General features: G+C 41.6%; 1 protein-coding gene across 1 annotated transcript in view; it reads right to left on the reverse strand.

The window, feature by feature from the left end:
• Positions 1-20,741, reverse strand: part of SLC16A10 (solute carrier family 16 member 10) — a 142,794-nt gene that overhangs the window by 60,594 nt on the left and 61,459 nt on the right. The window contains exons 2-3 of the mRNA XM_034765862.1: positions 14,842-14,986; positions 890-1,328 (exon numbers count right to left, since the gene is read on the reverse strand). Coding sequence (XP_034621753.1) covers positions 890-1,328; positions 14,842-14,986 — 584 coding nt within the window. The remainder of the gene's footprint in view (positions 1-889; positions 1,329-14,841; positions 14,987-20,741) is intronic.

Below are 20,741 nucleotides of genomic sequence, written 5' to 3' on the forward strand. Positions count from 1 at the left end.
AGAGATAGGAACTATCCTAATGGAGCACTAACCCTGGCAGTTATAAACCCATGAAAATGGGAATGGGAATGTTATTACTGGAGTTATACGAAATTTGGAATTTCCTTTTTCATATTTATTATTACGAAATTTCAAAGGGAAAGGCAAGATATAGCCCAAATATTTTACTTCTAACAAAACTGGCAAATAATTATTAAAAAATTGATGTACTGGCAGTGCAAATTTTTAGCAAAGCTCTAGTTAATAATACTGCTGACATATCAATCAAAATGGGAAATTAAGCATGGACTAGAAATCAACTTTTTTCAGCAATATATTTTAATTCTTTCATTACATTCATGATCAAAATCTCCCTATTTTGTTATCTGCAGGAGTGTTTTTTATTAAAGTATCCAATAAATCCAAAGCATAATATTTGTATATTCTAAAGTATATTCTCAGTACTGCTCTGAACTCTAATATGCAACATCCAGTCACTATCCTCACTCAAATGATACATAAATATACAGTGTAATTGGCAAAGTTTACTGTTCAGGGCCTTAAAAAAAACTAAACAATTTTGTTCAGTCAATAGTACAAAATTCATTTGAAGTGAAACAGAATACTACTCAGAGGCTTTCTTGTGCAGTTAAAATACTTTTCCTTTTCCCCCTCTATACAACCTCAGGGGAGAAAATAAGGAACTAAAAATTAAACTGGCTCCAGACTAAGAGAGTGTAAAGATTGACAGCTAGAATGTCTCCTAATTGCAGACAACATTAGAACACAAGCCACGTGATCCTCCACAGTACAACTTTGGTGTTAGATATTCCTAATACCAGTGATTTTCAGAATATAAAGGGAATAGATTTTTTAAATAAACTAAACATAGTAAAAGATGTGCACTTACCAAGTGAACATAAGGCACAAAGTATCCAAAAAGTGCAGCAGGGATTCCAAAAGCCCAGATTCGATAACCCGTAACCTTGAAAATGGAGAAACTGAAAATCTTCTTTGCAGGAGGAAATCTCAACATGCCCTTCTTTCCACCCTCTTTGTCACTTGCACTGGAAATGAGGGGTTTGTAAGTGAAGCCAGCCAGGAAAAGAACAAACATAAGGATGCACAGGACCCTTAAAGTGTTGTACAGGCCAACTGAATCAATCAACACTCTTAAAAGGAAAGGCAGTGACACAGTGAACAAGCTGCTGCCGGCAGTGACGATGCCATTCACTAGTCCAAGGCGCTTCTTGAAATAGTGCCCCAGAATGACCAAGGATGGCTGGTATGCAAATGAACAACCACAGGCAAATAAGATTCCATAGGTGAAATACAGAGGTTCAATGGTGCTATATGAAAAGAAAAAAAGGTTGAAAATTGCATTAGTATGTTACATGCAACACTGTGAATGCTCATATTCAACAGTTACATATAAAAGAGTTAATCTTCCAAATATGTGATTGCAGAATAAAATATTACACCTCTACCCCGATATAATGCGACCCGATATAACACGAATTCGGATATAATGCAGTAAAGCAGTGCTTGAGGGAGGGGGGGCGGGGCTGCGCACTCCAGCAGATCAAAGCAAGTTCGATATAACGCGGTTTCACCTAGAAGACGGTAAGATTTTTTGGCTCCCGAGGACAGCGTTATATCGGGTTAGAGGTGTAATATAGTTTATACTTATTTACGTAGAAGTAAATTCTATCAACTCAAGCACACAGTTAAGTGGGAAAATCAGAGAATATTTCATAATCTTTCATTGACCAGATCTGATTGAAAGTACACTTAATATTCTTTAAGAGATATTTTCAGGTCAAGTTAGACCAAAAACATAAGTTCAGTAACATCTGTGGTTTATTTGTTTTTAAATCCAATAAAAATACTATTTTGTTTGGATTTAAGCATTTCCCTACTATGTTTGCAACCCAAACTTTGCAACATTATGAGAATGCTTGAGGGCCAAAAAGTGAACCGGATGTCTATTTTTATGGTCCACAAGGAAAGTACAATAATGAAAGAAGTAAATGAACACTATTAATTGTGAGGAATAAAACTAGAAAATTATTTCAAAATTTTAGTATAATGGGTTATGTATAACTGGTCAGATTTTGTTAAGTATGATTTTTCACCTGACAACATCCCTTTAACCATAACAAAATATTCAAAGTTATTTCACTTTTCTACATCAGTGTTTTCCAGTATTTATATTTACATATACAGGTATAGTACGGGCCAAAAAAAGTAATGGGAAAAATCTATTAAAAGAGAATGACAATCTTACTCCAGTTTATATTAGGAACGAGCAGCACTATGATTTGTTCCTTGTGGCAGAGATTTCCACCACAAAATACAATGAAGTGAGAACAGAGCCATTCTCTTGCTACACAAGTAAGATTAGGCTGCCACCAAAAAGATTCATGCACCAGAGAATATGGATATAATTAATAAAGAGAATACAAGCAAAGTAATGAAAATATATTTTCATCTCCAGGAGACTGAGACAGCTGCAACACAGAGGAGCAGGGTGGATTTGATTTAAATTAAATTGATTTAAATCACTAGTCAGGAAGACTCGATTTAATCATGGTTTTCTACATAAAAGTGCATTCTTGTTGGTTGTTATAACCTTAATACATATTCTTCACAACGCAGAGATAGATGCAGGTTTCATTTTTAAAAGGTACACACTATACATTTTTAAACCGTGATTTATTTTGAAAACTTTTCAGATTAGTTTTACAGCTATATCAGAAAATGAATGAATGTTTGGTTATTTCATTTACCAAAGGTAACTGAAGCATATATTTATGAAGTCATTGGGAGGTGAACTATCTCCAATTCAACAGGTTAATCATTAGTATTTGGAGGATTTTCTTGCCATGCTGTATTAGGAGGAGAACATCAGCAGACAGACATTTAAATGGTTTTATTTAACTAAAACAACAACATTAAGTATTCTGGATTTTTTTCTTCAACCGCAAACATATAATATTTTAACAAAACAAGCATATGTCCCTCGCTTCTCACATTTATCTCCAGACTTCTTCTCCTTGTCCAGATCTATTCCGCCCCCAACAATCTTCTAATTCATTGAACTTTTTGAAACTTCGTTCTTTTAGAGAAAGGTAAGGGATTGACTCTGTGTACACAAATTTGCAGCGGGACAATAGAGTTGAGGTCTGTTATTTCTCTGTTATTATTTATTTATTTAAAACATTTGTGCTGTTAACAAGCATGTCTGTAGACACAAATCCACAGTTTGAGGACTGCAAAACTGAGCATCTCTGATGGTATCTTCTAGACTGAGCAGAGTCCCATTGGGTAGATACAAAGATTAACCTAAATTAATCTATACAGAAGCCTGTGGAACCCCATAAGATTGGGTCCCTAATCCATGAACTATTGGAACTCATTTAGAAAAATTTTCTTAAACATTACATGAATATATTGTCTCATACTATAGAATTAGAATTTATAATCCCTATTACATGATGAGATATCTTTGAGCTATAATGTATCTATCTTTAGATAAAATGCTTTTCGAAGAAAAAACCTATCAAAAAAATCCAACTTAAATTTAAAAAAAATCAGATTTTTTTTTTTTAAAAATCATTGATTTTTTTCCACCCTGCAGAGGAGAGATTACAATAGTGAATTCCGCATTAGAATTCTGTTAGGGAGTCAAGTACTCTCTGTTAGAAGTCAAGTACCAAGCTCTTATTTCAGGAGGTTGTCTAGACAAGGATGAAAGATGCATTTTACAAAACAGTTTGTTAACACATTTTAAGTAAAACTTTTAAAAACTATAGTGCAGACAGAGCAAATTGTATTTTAAAATATGAAACCCAGTGGCAGTGAACCCTAGAATTTTAGAATGTATTAGTTAAAACACATTGGCTAACATGTTTTTAAAATACCTAGACTAGGATAAAAGGTGTAAGCCATAAGAGGACAACTACAGTTGGGATAGTACTGGCCTGCAAAAAACATTAATATACTCTGAGGACTATGGGTCTTGGAATTATTATATTAAAATCAAACAGGAGAGTCCGATGGCACAATACATCTTATCTGTGTTTGTTAATAAAGTTTTTTGTTCCTTTCCTTCTGCCAAAAGATGGCAGCCTAATCTTTTGTAAATAGATGTATTCAGGGCCTGGTGTTCTATGCGGTATCTTAGAACTAATACTGTTCTTCAGTCTGTAAAATGACTCATGCCTACGATCTAATCAAAAAGTAGACCAAGGCATAATTTAGTAGTAGAAAAGTACAGTATGTATTTGCTCTAAAAAAATGAAACGACATGCAGCCATTAAACGTGGCTATAATTTACTGATTGTGTTACATCTGTTCTTTTTAATATGAAACCTATCCATGAAGAGGCAAAAATTTAAAATGTATGCATGTAGCAGAAATGTTTTACTATATGTATGTTGTGTGTATTTGTTAACTCTTTCAAAGGAATCTAACGCTGGAGATATGATTTACCATTTACAAAAGTGGTTCTGGTTTGTCATTATCAGATTATACCCCTTTCGGTGCTTTATTACTTTCTCTTTAATTATTTTCTCAGTTATTTTTCACTGATTGATGGTCATAAAATCCAATCATGTCTTATTTGTTTACTATTTCTTCTTATCTTGCTGCTGTTGGTTACCTTTCCTGCAATATGGGTCACAGATTGATCTGCAGAACTTAGAGCAGCAAACTTTTTATTATGGGTAGTAAATTGTGCAAGTATTCCCTCTCTGCACACACACACACTCTCACTTTTCCCCACCTAAAGTACCTTATTAGTCAAACAGAAATTCTGCATTTCCAAGGAATGTTTGCAGAGATATACTCTGGCAAGAAGGTGGTGACACAGGGCAGCTTTCTGTCCTAAGATGAAAAACAGCTCCGTGTTATGCATTAATTAAACTATTCAGAAAAAAAACCTCTTAAGTACTGATTGATGGTCATAAAAATGAATCAGTCTTACTATTTACTATCCAGTTGCTCTTATCCTTACTGCTTTTCCTGGTATCCTGAATCAAAAAGGGTCTCTTCCCTCTGCCTCCCACTCTGTCCTTTTAAAGGGCAGCAGCAGTAGTGTGACCATACGTCCCGTTTTGGATAGGATAGTCCTTTTTTTAAGCTCTGTCCTGGCCATCCTGACTTATGGCAAAAGTTGGCATTTGTCTCATTTGCTCAGTTGACAAGAGCAAATCGAACAAATGCCCACTTTTGTCAAAAAAGTGACTTGAAGTGGAACAGGTGAGGGATGGAAGGGAGATACCAGTTCTGCGCAGGGGGGGAAGGTAGGTGGCATGCAGGGCTCGAGCGAGCAGCTATGCCAATATCAGCCCCGCGCGGGGGGAGGGGCAGGGTTCAGTACATGCAGGGCTCTAGCAAGCTGCAACACCAGCCCCATGCAGGTGGGGCGGCAGGGCTCAGGCAGGCAGGGCTCGAACAAGCAGCAGCAACATCAGCTTCAGCCTCACACAGGGAGGGCGGGCAAGGCTCAAGTGAGCAGCAACGCCAGTCTTGCATGGGGGGGCAAGCAGCGACGCCAGCCCCATGTGGGGAGGAGGGCTCGGGCGAGCAGCTCGGGCCAGTCCTGTGTGCTGTCCTATTTTCCCTTTGGGAAATATGGTCACCCTAAGCAGCAAGAATCTACTGAGTACCCTCCTATGGGTAACAGTCTCACAAACATGAAAAAGGAAGGCAAAATAGTAGTGAACACTAATATGGGGAGCTAGATGATAGAAAAGAGAAGAGAAGAAATGGTTACTCACTCTATGAAGTAACTGTGGTTCTTTGAGATGTGTGCCCCTAAGGCTTCTCCATTCTAGGTGCCGTTGTGCCCCCGCATCTTTGAGCAGGGATTTCTCATAGCAGTGTCCATTTGGCCTGCACATGGATCTTACTCAGTCTCATACTCTGTGCTGTTATATAGCACTGTGAGGGTGAACTGCCCTCAGTTCCTTCTCTACCACATGGCTTCATAGCAGAGAACTCCAAAGCTGAGGGGAAGGAGGATGGGTAGTGAAGCAGGGGGACCAGACAACAAATGTGAAAAATCGGGACAGGGGTTGGGGGGCAATAGGAAAAGACCCAAAAATCTGGACTGTTCCTATAAAATCAGGACATTTGATCACCTTAAGTGAAGCTCCCATAGGGACACGCATCTCAAAGAGCCAGTTACTACACTACATGAGTAAGCATTTCTTCTTCTTCTTCAAGTAGTGTCCCTAAGGGTGCTCCATTCTAGGTGACTACTGAGCAGTTCCCTTTAAGGAGGAGGTGGGTTTGCCATATTTTTGTCAATACTCGACTCAACTCAGAGCCAAATGCAGCATTGGAAACCAAGTCATGAGTTATTGCATAGTGCTCAGCAATGGTATGTATAGAGGCCTCCATTGCGGCTCTACATATTTCAGTAATGGGAACATTTATGAAAAGGGCTGTAGAAGAGGAAATAGACCTCGTAGAGTGAGTTCGTATGTCAGAGTCCTTAGAGACTACAACATTGGTAGCTACAACTAATGCAGTTGAAAATCTAATTGGAAAGACTTTGTTTAGACACAGACCCTTTTCATCTGTCTGCAATTGAAATAAATAATTTGGAGTCTTTCTGAAAGGATTAATCTTATCAAGATAGAAGGCTGACATCAAATGGGTGCAACTGTGCTGGTCATCAAATGGGTGCAACTGGGCCTCCTCTTTATCTAGGTGAGGTTTAGAGTAGAAAATTGGGAGATGAATGAGTTGATTAATATGGAGCTAGGAAGGTATTTTTGGTGTGGTTGTAATGTGTCCTTGTCTTTGAAAAGTGCTGTGGAAGGGGGATATGCCATAAGGGCACATATTTCCTCAACATGTCAAGCTGACATGATGACTACCAGAAATGCTGTTTTCATCAACAAATGTAGGTGGGAGCAGGTAGCCATCGATTCAAACTGATAGGCTTTCTTAACCATAGTGGTTCCTTTTCCTGTTCAACCACTGGCGAAGATTTGTAGTTTGAAACTTTGTGATAGGCTTTCTTAACCATAGTGGTTATACTGCACTTTTGTGATGCAAAAGTCACTTCACCACAAACATAGCAGAAGTTATCTGCACTGTGCACACAAGTATGAGGCATCTCTGCTCACTTTGGCTAAACAGAAATGTGTCCCTTTGCAAAATCAAACACTGACAAATAAGAGAGCACGACACTGTATGATTTCTAGAGCTGATATAGGGCAATTTGTTCAGCAGAGTGATGTAAGCTTTGTTATGATTGCATCATCCATGACTTCTAGGAATAACATGATGCAATTCATATCATGTATGATGCAATACCAGCTGCAGATTGCATCATTCATTGTTTTGCCTAAAAAGCAAGTACTGTCCAAACCCAGTAATAGATTTATTCATAGATCCAGTCAAAGATGTATTTTAGTCATTTTTGGTTTAAATTGAGATCCCTTCCCTTTATAACTCACTTATCTTTCACCATTCCCAAGTCAAGGGTTGTATATACTGACCCAATAGCATATCTTGAAAACTAGAGCCAATCAACAATTTTAAGCATCATTTTCGTTCTCAGTGACCCAGAATTAGTAAAGTTTGACTACATTTATTTCAGAAGCATTTTGGCTGTAGAGCAGTGAAACCTGTTGTTTGTCTTCATGACTGGCTGAACAAGAAGTAGGACTGAGTGGACTTGTAGGCTCTAAAGTTTTTTTGAGTGCAGTTATGTAACAAAAAAATTTACATTGGTAAATTGCACTTTCATAATAAAGAGATTGCACTACAGTACTTGTATAAGGTGAATTGAAAAATACTATTTCTTTTGTTTATGTTCTTTACAGTGCAAATATTAGTAATCAAAAATAATAATATAGAGTGAGCACTGTACACTTTGTATTCGGTGTTGTAATTGAAATCAATATATTTGAAAATGTAGAAAAATATCTAAAAATATTTCACTTGGTATTCTATTGTTTAATAGTGCAATTAAAACTGTGATTAATTTTTTTTAATTAATCATGTGAGTTAACTGTGGTTAATCAACAGCCCTAGTGGGTATGGAAAGTAGTGTAGTTAGACTGTGTCTGTTCAATGAATAAACAGTCTTGAGCCACCCTTGAAGACATCACATTAGCAGTCTTGCATGGTGTATAATAAAAAGTACTAACTGCCATATGCCCCTACTGCTGAAGATCGTTATTGACCAGGGTTTGAGGGCTGATCTGGATTATGTTGACTACACTGGATAGGGCCTGAATCTGTGCATTGGGAGGTGGGCTCTTGCTACTACTGAATCAAGCTGAGCGTGTATAAATTTTAACTTTTGCACAGGGTTTGAGGTGGCTTTGCAAATTGGCCATGAAGTTACATCCAGGGAGTAACCTTTCAGAAGTCAAGGTAAAGGAACACCAGAATTCTTTTTCTGCGGAGGTGCGCCACTACTACGAGCATGACCTTTGAAAAGATCCCTGGGGCAGATTATAGGCCAAAAGGGAGCACACTGTACCGAAAATAGTCCTGATAGACAGTGAAACGTAGGTATCTTTTGTGGGATGGGTGGATCGCTATATGGAAATGTTTCAGAGTAACAGCCGTGTTAGTCTGTATCCGCAAAAAGAAGAACAGGAGTACTTGTGGCACCTTAGAGACTAACAAATTTATTAGAGCATAAGCTTTCGTGGACTACAGCCCACTTCTTCGGATGCGTCCTGAACACTGAGGGATGAGAACCAATTCCCTTGGTCCAGTGACAGAATTATTGCTGTGAGCATCACCATTTTGAATTTTTTTGCCCTCAAAGGTGTTCAGTAGCCTTAAATCTAGGATGGGTCTCCAACTGCCATTCTTTTTTGGAACCAGGAAATACCTGGAATAAAACCCCTCTCTTCTGTACTGTATGGAAACCGGTTTTATAGCACCCAACAGTAGAAAAGCGTATTTCCTGTTATAGCAGGTTCCCATGAATGGGGTCCCTGAGGAGGGACAGGGAATGGGGGTTAACAGGCAGAAGAGAGGTAAAGTGCATGGAGTACCCTGTGGAGGTGATCTCCAAAACCCACTTGTCCATAGTGATGGACTCCCAAGCCCACTATAAGTGGTAAAGGCAGTCGCTGAACAGAGGAAGGCAGGTGAATCGATGTAGCAGGTAAGAATGGTGCTTGGAGGTGGAAAGCTGCAAGGTCAAAAGATTTTCTTCTCTAGAACCTCTGTTTCTTGCATTGCGGTTAGTATGACCTTTGGGTGATCGAGATTGGGCGAGACAAAATCTCTGGGCCATCTGGGACTTACAAAACTTTCTCTTGTGGGCAGGTGTATATATCCCAAGAGAACATAAGGTAGCCCTGGAGTCCTTTAATGTGTGCAGAGATTTGTCCATGTCATCAGCAAATAGTTTAGTACCATCAAAGGGGAAGTCCTCGACTGTATTGTGGACCTCCTTTGGAAATCTTGAAAGCTGGAGCCAGGAGGCCCTCCTCATAATACCAATGTAGAAATCAAGTGGGCAGCAGTATCAGCAGCATCAAGGAAGATTTGCAGAGATGTCCTGGCAAGCAGCTGCCTTCTTCAATAATTGCCTGGAATTGCTCTCTATGTTCTGCTGGCAGATGCTCAATAAATGAGTTCTGCTTGGTATAATTTGTATGACTGAATTTTGCCATTAAAGCCTGGTAGTTGACTATTTTGAATTGTAAAGTAGCTGATGAGTACGATTTTCTACAAAACAGGACCAGGCACTTATGATCCTTGTTATAAGGTGCAGATTTAGTGCAGTACTGCCTCCCACGTTTGTTAACTGCATCAGCCACCAAAGAGTTAGGAGAGGGATGAGAGGATAAAAATTCGGAGTTCAGAGACAGAACATAATATTTCTTATCTGCTCTCTTGCACGTAGATGGAATTGTGGCTGGGGTGTGCTAGATAACCTTTGCAGGGTCCAGTAGGGCCTCATTAACAGGCAAGGCAATGCGGGTACATGAAGCTGTATGAAGGATGTCAAGCAGCTTATGATGTGATTCTTTGACCTCCTTGTCTCTTAACAAGGTCCTGAAACTACTTGCAATTGTCTGCCAGGGATGGAGGATGTGGCGTAACTGCTTCAGCCAGGGATGAAGAAGAGATGCTGGCCAGTGGAGAGACACCTTCATCAGCCCTACCTTCCAGTTCCACAAAGATTTCTTCCAGAGATTCCAGTTTCCTAGAGAGGGAGGATGAAGAAGGTTGCCTATCTCTGTGATGGGTGGTGCTCAAGGCCCTAGAGAATTGCTAGTAATAGGTCATCCAATGATCCCAGTATGACTGAGGAGGTGGTGCATATGGCATGAGTGGAGGCATCCATGGGTGTTCATACCAGTGAAATGGTGGTTATAGCCATCTCTCATGAGTGATATCAATCTCCTCAGAGACCTCTGGAAAAGAATCTCTATATGAATGGAGAGAAGAGCATTGCACAGATATTGGGGAGACTGAGGAAAGATCTTCATAAGAATCCTCCTCTTCCAATCACTCTATGGTGGTGAAGTGTCATGGAGAACTTGAGAGAAGTCTTGGGAAGTCTTTTGAGAGGAATTTTGGGTCTCTCTCTTAGATGCACTCAAGGAGTATGATGGGGAGATAGTGGAGGCAGTGAACTTACCTGGAGACCAGCGTAGGGGGGGAGGAAGTCCCCTGCCCAGGGTCAGAGGCAGGGCACAGTGAGCTCTCCATCATGAGGAGTTGACATTTGATCTCCCTATTTTTTCTGGCTCTAGATTTTAATGCCAGATAGAAGTGGCACTTTTGGGAAATATGAGATTCCCTGAGGCAACAGATGCACTGGGAGTGTTCATCATTCACCAAGATTGCCTCCCAGAACAACAGGCAACATTTGAAACTTGGGGAACTGGGCATGCCCTTCCAGTAAAGAAAGTTTCAGAGTTTACCTATTAGCTATATATAAAAAGGTGTTTTGTTTTTTAAAACTACTACAACTAAAACTACTAAGTACTAACTACTAAATACCACTAGGAACAACTATAATAAACTAACTATTAAAAGAGCTAAGGGGACACAGTTGAGGTAAAACTCGGCACAGACTGAGGCTCCGTCTCAAGCCGAGGCAGTTGAGAAGGAACTGAGGGCTGTTCGCCGAGGCAGTGCTATATCACAAGAGCTCGGAGCATAAGACTGAGTAACTCGCATGCACAGACTGAACAGACACTGCTCTGAAAAATCTACAATCAAAGTTGCAGGGGGGTGCAGGCTCATCTAGAATGGAGCACCTATAGGGACACTACTTGAAGAATCAGTTTTGTGGATATATGAAGCATATTGGCTAAAACAGGTAAATTATGTGACCATTTGCAAAGCTCTATAATCCCATTGTACACAGCCCTAGTTGCGTTCCATTACTGAACAAAATTTTAGCAATTAAAAATATATTTTAAGTCTTTACTAATAAGTGGGTTCATTCTAACAGTACCTAGGAGTTTTTTTCCAAATAATATAAGTGCATAAACACTGAGTTGTTTTTCATTGTAGGACAGAAAGCTGCCTGTGTCACCTCCTTCTTGCCAGAGTATACCTCTGTAAACATTCTATGGAACTGCAGAACGTCTCAGAAAATTCTATTTGACTAATAATGTACCTGAGGTGGGGGGGAGAGAGAGAAGAGAGTGTATAGGAGGGAATACTTGCACAATGTACTACCCCCATAAGAAGTTTGCTGCTCTAAGCTCTGCAGATCAATTTATGACCCATATTTTATGAAAGGGGACCAAAAGCAGCAAAATAAGACAAAAGAGTAAACAAGCAAGACTGATTAGCTTTTATGACCATCAATCAGTGAAAAATAAAGAGAAAATAATTAAAGAGAAACTAATAAGCATCAGAAAGGGTATAATCTGATCATGACAAACCAGAACCACTTTTGTAAATGGTAAATCATATCTCCAGCATTAGATTCCTTTGAAAGCGTTAAATGCACACAACATACATATAGTAAAATATTTCTCCTACATGCACCTTTCCTACATCTTTGCCTCTTAGTGGATAGGTTTCATATTAAAAATAACAGATGTAACACAATCATAGCCACATTGATTGGCTGCATGAAGTTTATTTTTAGAGCAAATGCATACTGTACTTTTCTACATCTAAACTATGCCTTCATCTACTTTTTGATTAGATCATAGGCATAAGTCATTTTACAGACTGAAGAACAGTATTAAAGCAAAGTTCAAGTAAGCTAATTCGATATCTTTAAAAATTCACTTCCTTCCACCTGCTTCTTCAAGTCGCAATGGATACCAAGGAAATACAGACAGGAAATGTATCTGGTTTCAGAGGAAAGTAACAACGCATTCCTGGACCCAAAAATGCTTACTTAAAATGGAATTATGATTAGGAATACATATCAAATTAACACAGTATTGAGGGAAGATTTACAAAGACACAGACCACAGGTACCTCATTCCCATTGACTTTCAGTGAGAGAGAGACCTTTGAAAATCTACCCCAGAATATCTAATAAAATATGTTAAACTAAACATTTAGATCTTAAGCCACACTGACAGCTTAATTTATTAGTTAACTGACTTGGGAAACTGTGTGTTTTGTTAAGTATCAGAAGGGTAGCTGTGTTAGTCTGAATCTGTAAAAAGCAACAGCGGGTCCTGTGGCACCTTTCTGTTAGTCTTAAAGGTGCCACAGGACCTTTTGTGTGTTTTGTTGTTTACTTTAAACCTAAGGGGATCCAGGGCCGCCCAGAGGATTCAGGGGGCCTGGGGCAAAGCAATTTTGGGGGCCCCTTCCATAAAAAAAAGTTGCAATACTATAGAATACTATATTCTCGTGGGGGATCCTGTAAGGCCCGGGGCCTGGGGCAAATTGCCCCACTTGCCCCCCCTCTGGGCAGTCCTGAGGGGATCTTTTGTTTTGTTGTTAAAAATAATAAACATTTCCAGAACATATATAATCACCAACCTAGGAGCACAAAGAACATAATCAATAAGAGTATGCCCCTCCTGCAAGTGTCAGAGAGCACATGGTATCACTAATGTATCAAGCTCCTCCTGCAATCTGGCTCTTGAATATCTCCCTACCTGTTTAGGTGGTTGTGGAGGCAGGATAGCTAAGAGAAACGGAATTATTTATGAGTAGGGTGACCAAACAGCTAGTGTGAAAAATCGGGAGGGGGGGGGGGGGATAATAGGCACCTATATAAGACAAAGCCCCAAAAAATCAGGACTGTCCCTATAAAATCGGGACATCTGGTCACCCTATTTATGAGCCCCACACCTTTTTCCCTGGAAGGAATTAAAAGAAGTGATCTGGTTCCCTGGGCCCCCTTTCCTAGTGGTGTATGAGAAAGAACTGGTTCCCAGTTTCTCAATCCCCCAGTGTGCATATACTAGACCAGCGGTTCTCAAACTTTAGCAACCCGAGGACCCCCATTTTGATGTAAAATTTTTCATTATCAAATGAAAACAGGTTGTAAAATTTTAGAAAAATAAATCCAATTTGAAGACAAATTTCACTGATATTTCTGAAGTGTTTTCAATAGAAAATAAAAATGTATTTTAAAATCTAATTTTTAAGTTGACAGCGGCCCTCTGAGCTGCTAAAAATAACCTTAACTGACCCTGTGTGTTCTCTTCACCTTTACTTAATGAAGAACTAGTGTAAATATTACAACTCTACAAACTTTTCGTATCTGTTAACAAGTGAAAAAGAGACGAAGTAGGTGAGGTAATCTCTTTTATTGGACCAACATTACTGTCCTCACCCACGTTGTCTCTCTAATATTCTGGGACCAACACAGTTACAACTACACTGCATAGGAGTGAAAAAGTAATAGAGTCGATGTATGTGCCTCAGCATATTCTGGTGATCATGTCACTCTGGCATCAGCAAGCAATGTGAGGATGGATAAAAGTGTGTGTGGGGAGGTGGGGGGGGAAGAGAGATAAGGTCTTCGATTCAAAGGGGAAATGAATGATGTAAATACAGTGAGCTTTCTAGAGCCAAAGAGGGTGGATGGAGTAGAATTGGTTAACACTTTCACACAGGAATGATGGGGAACAGTATTGCTTCTATACTGTATGTTAATGTTGGTAAAATGTTTAATATGAAAAGTACTGTGTAAGTATTAAAAGGTCTATACTGGTAAAGATATTCACATTTTGCCACAAACTTCAGGTAGTCTGAAGGAGGGTCTGTGGCTGAAATGAGGAGTTACTTGGATCTGTATATTTAACATATGAGATGAAGTTTTGGAGTCAAGAGAAAAATTATAGATTAGACTTGATGGTTGAGAGAAAGGAAGTTTCTGGATAGAGGATGAGTTGATACAGGATCAGAGTTAAAGTTAATTGCAGAACCTTAAAACAAAAGTTTTCAGGCTTTTTTAATTTACTAAAATGTTTCAACAGCTTTGCTTTAATTTATTTGGTAGTATTTACAAATTTAACCACGTAAAAGGAGGAAGATTTATGTCTGATAATGTCAAACAACGTAGTTTATGAAAGAATAAAACAAGTTTCCTTGCACCCAGATAGTAGAGTTGCACAATCTGTAATGTTTATCATACATAATGCTATGGCTATGGGTCATTGGCAGTGAGAAGTGAAATTGGGACCTCTGGATCTTAAAGCATGAGCCTCTAGTGCCCGACCTAATAGGTCCTGCTGTGCTGGTTCAAAGCCAGCAGCAGACTCATGAACCTCTGTTTAGCATAGCCACTACTTGAGGAGGACAAGCAACACACTGAATTGGCATAGGTTACACATAACTGAGCACAAAATATTCATTTATGACAGTGAATATAGCAAGAGTACCTGCCATCATAGATATAATATCAAAGGAAGAAAGCAGAATTCTTACCTTACAAAAGAGCTTAAAAGAAGTCCAACAAACCCCACTGCAGCTCCAACAATGGCTATTATTCGACAACCAAATATGTCTGTGAATACACTGACTAAGGGAGAGCAGAAGAAAATCATTCCCATGGACAGGGAACTCACCCAGGCTGCAGAAAACACAGGGTTGGCATTAGGAATAAGAGATTGATTCAAGCTTTCAATTATATGATGTGAGAACAGATTGTAATAGTTTTGTTTTAATGGAAACAACATGGAAGCATATGGTAAAAATAGAATGAAAGAAATACAGGGCTGGAAGAGACCTCAAGAGGCATAGGCGCAACTCTGTCAGTGCTCCAGGCTGGAGCACCCATGGAAAAAAATAGTGGGTGCTCAGCATCCACCGGCCACAGCTGTTCCTTGTCCCCACTCATCAGCTGATGGCGGGGGCGCTGCCACCACTGCCCAGCAGCTGATAGGGACTGTCCCGCCACCAAAGAAGCTGATAGGGGGTGCCACTGCCAAACAGCTGTTTGGTGGCTTAGGGATGGGATTGGGGGAGGGCAAAGAGGCGGTTGAGCGGGAGCCTCGGAGAATGGGGGCAGGAAGAGGTGGGGCAAGGGCAAAGCCTTGAGGGAAGGGGCGGAGTGGGGGCAGGGCCTCATGGCGAAGCAGGGGTTGAGCACCCCCAGCAAAAAGGAAAAGTTGGTGCTTGTGTCAAGAGGTCATCTAGTCTACCCCTTCCCTCCCTCCCCCGGAAGACCAGCATACACCTAGATCATCTCTGGCAGTGTGTGTCTAACCTCACCTTAAAATACTTTAAGTGACGGGGATTCTACAACCTGCAACCTATTCCGATACTTAACTATTTCTAACTATAATTCTAACTTGATCGTCCCTAACATTCTAACCTAAATGTCCCTTGCTGCAGATTAATCTGATTTCCTCTTGTACTTCCTTTAGTGGACATGAAAAAAAAATTGATCACCATCCCCTTGGTAACAGTCCTTAACATATTTGAAGACTGTAGACAAGGCCCTCTTCAGTCTTCTTTTCTCAAGACCAAACATACCTGAAAGCTTGTCTCTCTCATTAACAGAAGTTGGTACAATAAAAGATATGACCTCACCCACCCTTGTGTCTCAAAGATATTAACCTTTTTGGTAACCACATCATATTGTTGGCTCATGTTCAACAGGTGATCTGCTATAACCCCCAGAGCCTAGTCAGCAGTACTACTGCCTAGGCAGTTGTTCTCCATTTTGTAGCTGTGCATTTGATTTTTCCTTCCCAAGTGAAGTACTTTGCACTTCACTTAATTTCATTGTATTGAATTCAGACCAATTCTCTAATTTGTCAGGATTGTTTTGAATTCTAATCCAGGCCTCCAAAGTGCTTGCAATCCCTCCTAGCTGGGTGTCATCTTCAAATTTTAGAAGCATACTCTTCACCTCAATATCCAAGTCATTAATGAAAATATTTAATTGTACCAGACCCAGAACAGACCCCTGCAGGGCCACAGTAGATATGCCCTCGCAGTCTGACGGCAAACCATTGACAATTACTCTTTGAGTCCTGTCTTTCAACCTGTTACGGTGGGTACCTTATAGTAATTTCATCTAGACTATATTTCCCTAACATCATGTGGGACTGTGTCACACGCCTTATGAAAATCAAGATAAAACATATTATGGCTTCACCCTATCCACTAGGCCAGCAGTCCCCAAACTTTTGAGGGTCACATTCCCCCTTTCCCGGACCCCTTTCCCCCTCCAGAGCTGGAGCCAGGAGTGGGGCCGTGACTGTGGGGGGGGGGGGGGGCAGGGAAGAGCTTTTGATACGGTCTCCCACAGTATTCTTGCCGCCAAGTTAAAGAAGTATGGGCTGGATGAATGGACTGTAAGGTGGATAGAAAGCTGGCTAGATCGTCGGGCTCAACGGGTAGTGATCAATGGCTCCATGTCTAGTTGGCAGCCGGTTTCAAGCGGAGTGCCCCAAGGGTCGGTCCTGGGGCCGGTTTTGTTTAATATCTTTATTAATGATCTGGAGGATGGTGTGGACTGCACTCTCAGCAAGTTTGCAGATGACACTAAACTAGGAGGCGTGGTAGATACACTAGAGGGTAGGGATCGGATACAGAGGGACCTAGACAAATTAGAGGATTGGGCAGAAAAAAACCTGATGAGGTTCAACAAGGACAAGTGCAGAGTCCTGCACTTAGGACGGAAGAATCCCATGCACTGCTACAGACTAGGGACCGAATGGCTAGGTAGCAGTTCTGCAGAAAAGGACCTAGGGGTCACAGTGGACGAGAAGCTGGATATGAGTCAACAGTGTGCTCTTGTTGCCAAGAAGGCTAACGGCATTTTGGGCTGTATAAGTAGGGGCATTGCCAGCAGATCGAGGAACGTGATCGTTCCCCTTTATTCGACATTGGTGAGGCCTCATCTGGAATACTGTGTCCAGTTTTGGGCCCCACACTACAAGAAGGATGTGGAAAAATTGGAAAGAGTCCAGCGGAGGGCAACAAAAATGATTAGGGGTCTGGAGCACATGACTTATGAGGAGAGGCTGAGGGAACTGGGATTGTTTAGTCTCCAGAAGAGAAGAATGAGGGGGGATTTGATAGCAGCCTTCAACTACCTGAAGGGGGGTTCCAAAGAGGATGGAGCTCGGCTGTTCTCAGTGGTGGCAGATGACAGAACAAGGAGCAATGGTCTCAAGTTGCAGTGGGGGAGGTCCAGGTTGGATATCAGGAAAAACTATTTCACTAGGAGGGTGGTGAAACACTGGAATGCGTTACCTAGGGAGGTGGTGGAGTCTCCTTCCTTGGAGGTTTTTAAGGCCCGGCTTGACAAAGCCCTGGCTGGGATGATTTAGCTGGGAATTGGTCCTGCTTTGAGCAGGGGGTTGGACTAGATGACCTCTTGAGGTCCCTTCCAACTCTGATATTCTATGATTCTTCTTTACCGGCACCAGGGATTCAGAGCGGTGCCACACCGAGGCCAATTTCTTATGGCCCGAGCTGTGGCGGTGCCGAAGGGCCTTGGAGTCCTTGGTTGGTGCCAGTTCACGCACAGTCGGCGCCACAGCACTGCATGCCACAAGAACATACTTGGCGCTGGTTCGGTGGGTCCCGGGTCAGAGTGTGGGCGTAACACCACCTCCATCAACAGAAATTTAAGTCTCTGTTCCCGGTCTTGGAGGGTTCTGGGATGGAAACCCTTACAGATACGGCACTTCTCTTTCTGGTGACTCTCTCCAAGGCACCGCAGGCAGGAAGAGTGAGGGTCACTCTTGGGCATAAACTTGCTGCAGTCCTCACAGAGCATAAACCCTGGAGACCCAGGCATACCCCAGAAGGGGAAACATTGTTGGGGGAACCCCCCCAAACAAACTAACTACTACTAAGAACCAATTATTAACTAAGAAAAAACGATGTACACGATATGCTATAAGATACTGCTAAAGCGCTTGCTACAGGAGCGAGCGATGTTCCAGCTAGCTGTCACCAGCGTTAAGACGGAACTGAGGGGGTGGAGGGTCGGCAGGGCCCTATATTGGGCGCCATGAAGGTGCGACTCCAGGAGGCTCCCAGGCCAACCCTACAGACGCTGCTAAGGGAAAAGTCTTCCGGCTGGCGAGCACACAGCGTGCACAAACCTGGTTGGAACGTACATGAACAATCACTCGAAGAAGAACATCAAGATTCACAAGACCTGTTAAGTAACTGAAAAGAACAGAAAAATTGTCCTTTTCCTCTCCTGCCATACTCATTTATAATACAAACAAACCCCCCCCCCAATTATGTTAAAAGAAAATTGTTTAGGAGGCAAAAAAATCAAGCACTCAAGAGTTTGCAAACACCAGAATTTAGGTTGCCTATGTAACCTTAATTCTGCCTCTTTGCACTTGAATGAACACAGAATTATTCATTTCATCATGTTCTTTTCCAGAGCACTCATCACCAAAGTATCTAAGTGCCTCACAATTAATTTACTCACACTGCGAGATAAGAGTACCAGACCCATTTTACAAAAGGGGAAACTGACATAAAGAGAGAGAGGCCCCAGGCCAAATAATGAATGGCAGAGCCAGATTAAAACTCAGGACCTCATGATTCCCAATCCTGTAATCATTATCCAGAGCACATTCCCTTAGAGATGCTGATCAGCCACAGTTCCCATTAAAGTTAATTTCAGTTATGAGTACTTAGAACTCCAGAATATCAGGTCCCACGGTCTAAGATCAGACATCCAGAAAATGAGGAACATACAATCAGTGGCCACCTGACAAACTTTTAAATTACTTTGGCTTAAGTAACTTGCTGAGCATGTGTAGGACAGGTTGCGAAAAACTTTTTGCTGAGCACCCCTTCAGAGATTCATGTTCCATGAGCACCTCCCCTCATAGGACTGGGAGGGGTGCCAGGTACCCAGAGGGTCCAGGTGTGGATGGGAGAGAAGAAAGGGTGCCAAAAACCCACAAGGAGAGGGGAATTAGTCACCATGTGGCAGTCAAGGAACCCTTGCGCTCCCTACAGAGATTGGAAGGTCTCAGCTACTAGGACCCAGCTCACCTGTCTCGCTCACTTCCCCCTGCACAGGGGAAATGAATGGGAACATGCTGAAGGGCCAGGGTTGGGAGGAGAGCATAAGTCTGCACTCATGAGTACTGGCCTCCCTGCTGGACTCACACCTCTCCTGACCCCGAAACTTCATTGCAGCTCCTTCTACATTCCCTGCCCAGGCACTATCCAGCAAGGGCCATGCTGAAGGGGGCTCTGTCCAGGGGGGGGGGGGGCAGAACTCCTGGGATGTAGCCTTCGGCTCCCTGCTTGCAGAATCCTCCCAGAAGAAAAGAGCAAATGGAAGTTAAGATCAGTGACCCCTACCTGTATTTCACACATGGGGTATGTGTGTGCACCCTGTGTTTGAGACTGGAAAATCCTACAAGTATGTCACACTGTCTGAAGTGGCTCACAACCATGAGTGCCTACCTTAGGACAGACACCCCAAACTGGTGGTATGTTCTATCATTAGATTTCACCAAGCCTGTAACAAATGTGAACTCCTGGATACTATATCAGTCTTACCATGGAGTCATAGCCAGTCCCCTTAGACTCTCCAGTCTATTGTGCCACCAGGCAAACTGGACTTAGTGATAAATGGTCACTTACACCAAAAATCACAAAATATTCAGGTTGCTTCCAGTGACAAGACCAGCCACTTACCTCAGATCAATTGGTACCCTAGATCTTAGACCAAAGACAACACCTGTACCCAATCCTGTAATAAACTATCTAAAGGTTCATTAACTAGGAAGGAAAAAAAAAGTTATCTACAGGTTAAAGCAAGCAAACAGACCCCACACAAATGAGTTACCATCTAAATCCTAAGAGTGGCAGAGTTGTAGGGATCTGTCAATTCAAAGTGTCTTTCAGGACGGACCCAGGGGATGAGCCCTGGGGATCTCTGGCTTCAGTTTACTGGCACTGGCCCTGTGAGAGTTCAAACAGCAAAGAGATAAAAAAATCTTCATGTCAACTATTTTTATTTTCCTCTTCCAACATTCAAACTGATGGGACAAGGCCTTCTGCATTTACTTCTCCGTGGGTAGATGAGGCAATTAACAAAGTCTTTGACTTATAATGGCCCTGTCACGGGGTGCTTCACTCACTGCTAGGCTGGCACCTCCTCCTGGTCACTCTGGGGATTAGCTCTTGAGGTCAACTCCCCCTTCAATGGTTTGCATACCGTCACTCTCTCTTCCACTCTGGTCTGCAGCCCTGTCTTGCTCCAAGAACTACAGTGCCCTCTTAGTGACAGCCTTCCAGCCAGGTCACTCAGCATTCCCTGGACAAACAAAGTTCCTTCTCCCTATCAGCCCTAGGCAGTCTTCCATCTCACTACCCCATGGTGC

The sequence above is a fragment of the Trachemys scripta genome, chromosome 3 (genome assembly GCF_013100865.1).
Source record: "Trachemys scripta elegans isolate TJP31775 chromosome 3, CAS_Tse_1.0, whole genome shotgun sequence".
Classification (NCBI taxonomy): Eukaryota; Metazoa; Chordata; order Testudines; family Emydidae; genus Trachemys; species Trachemys scripta.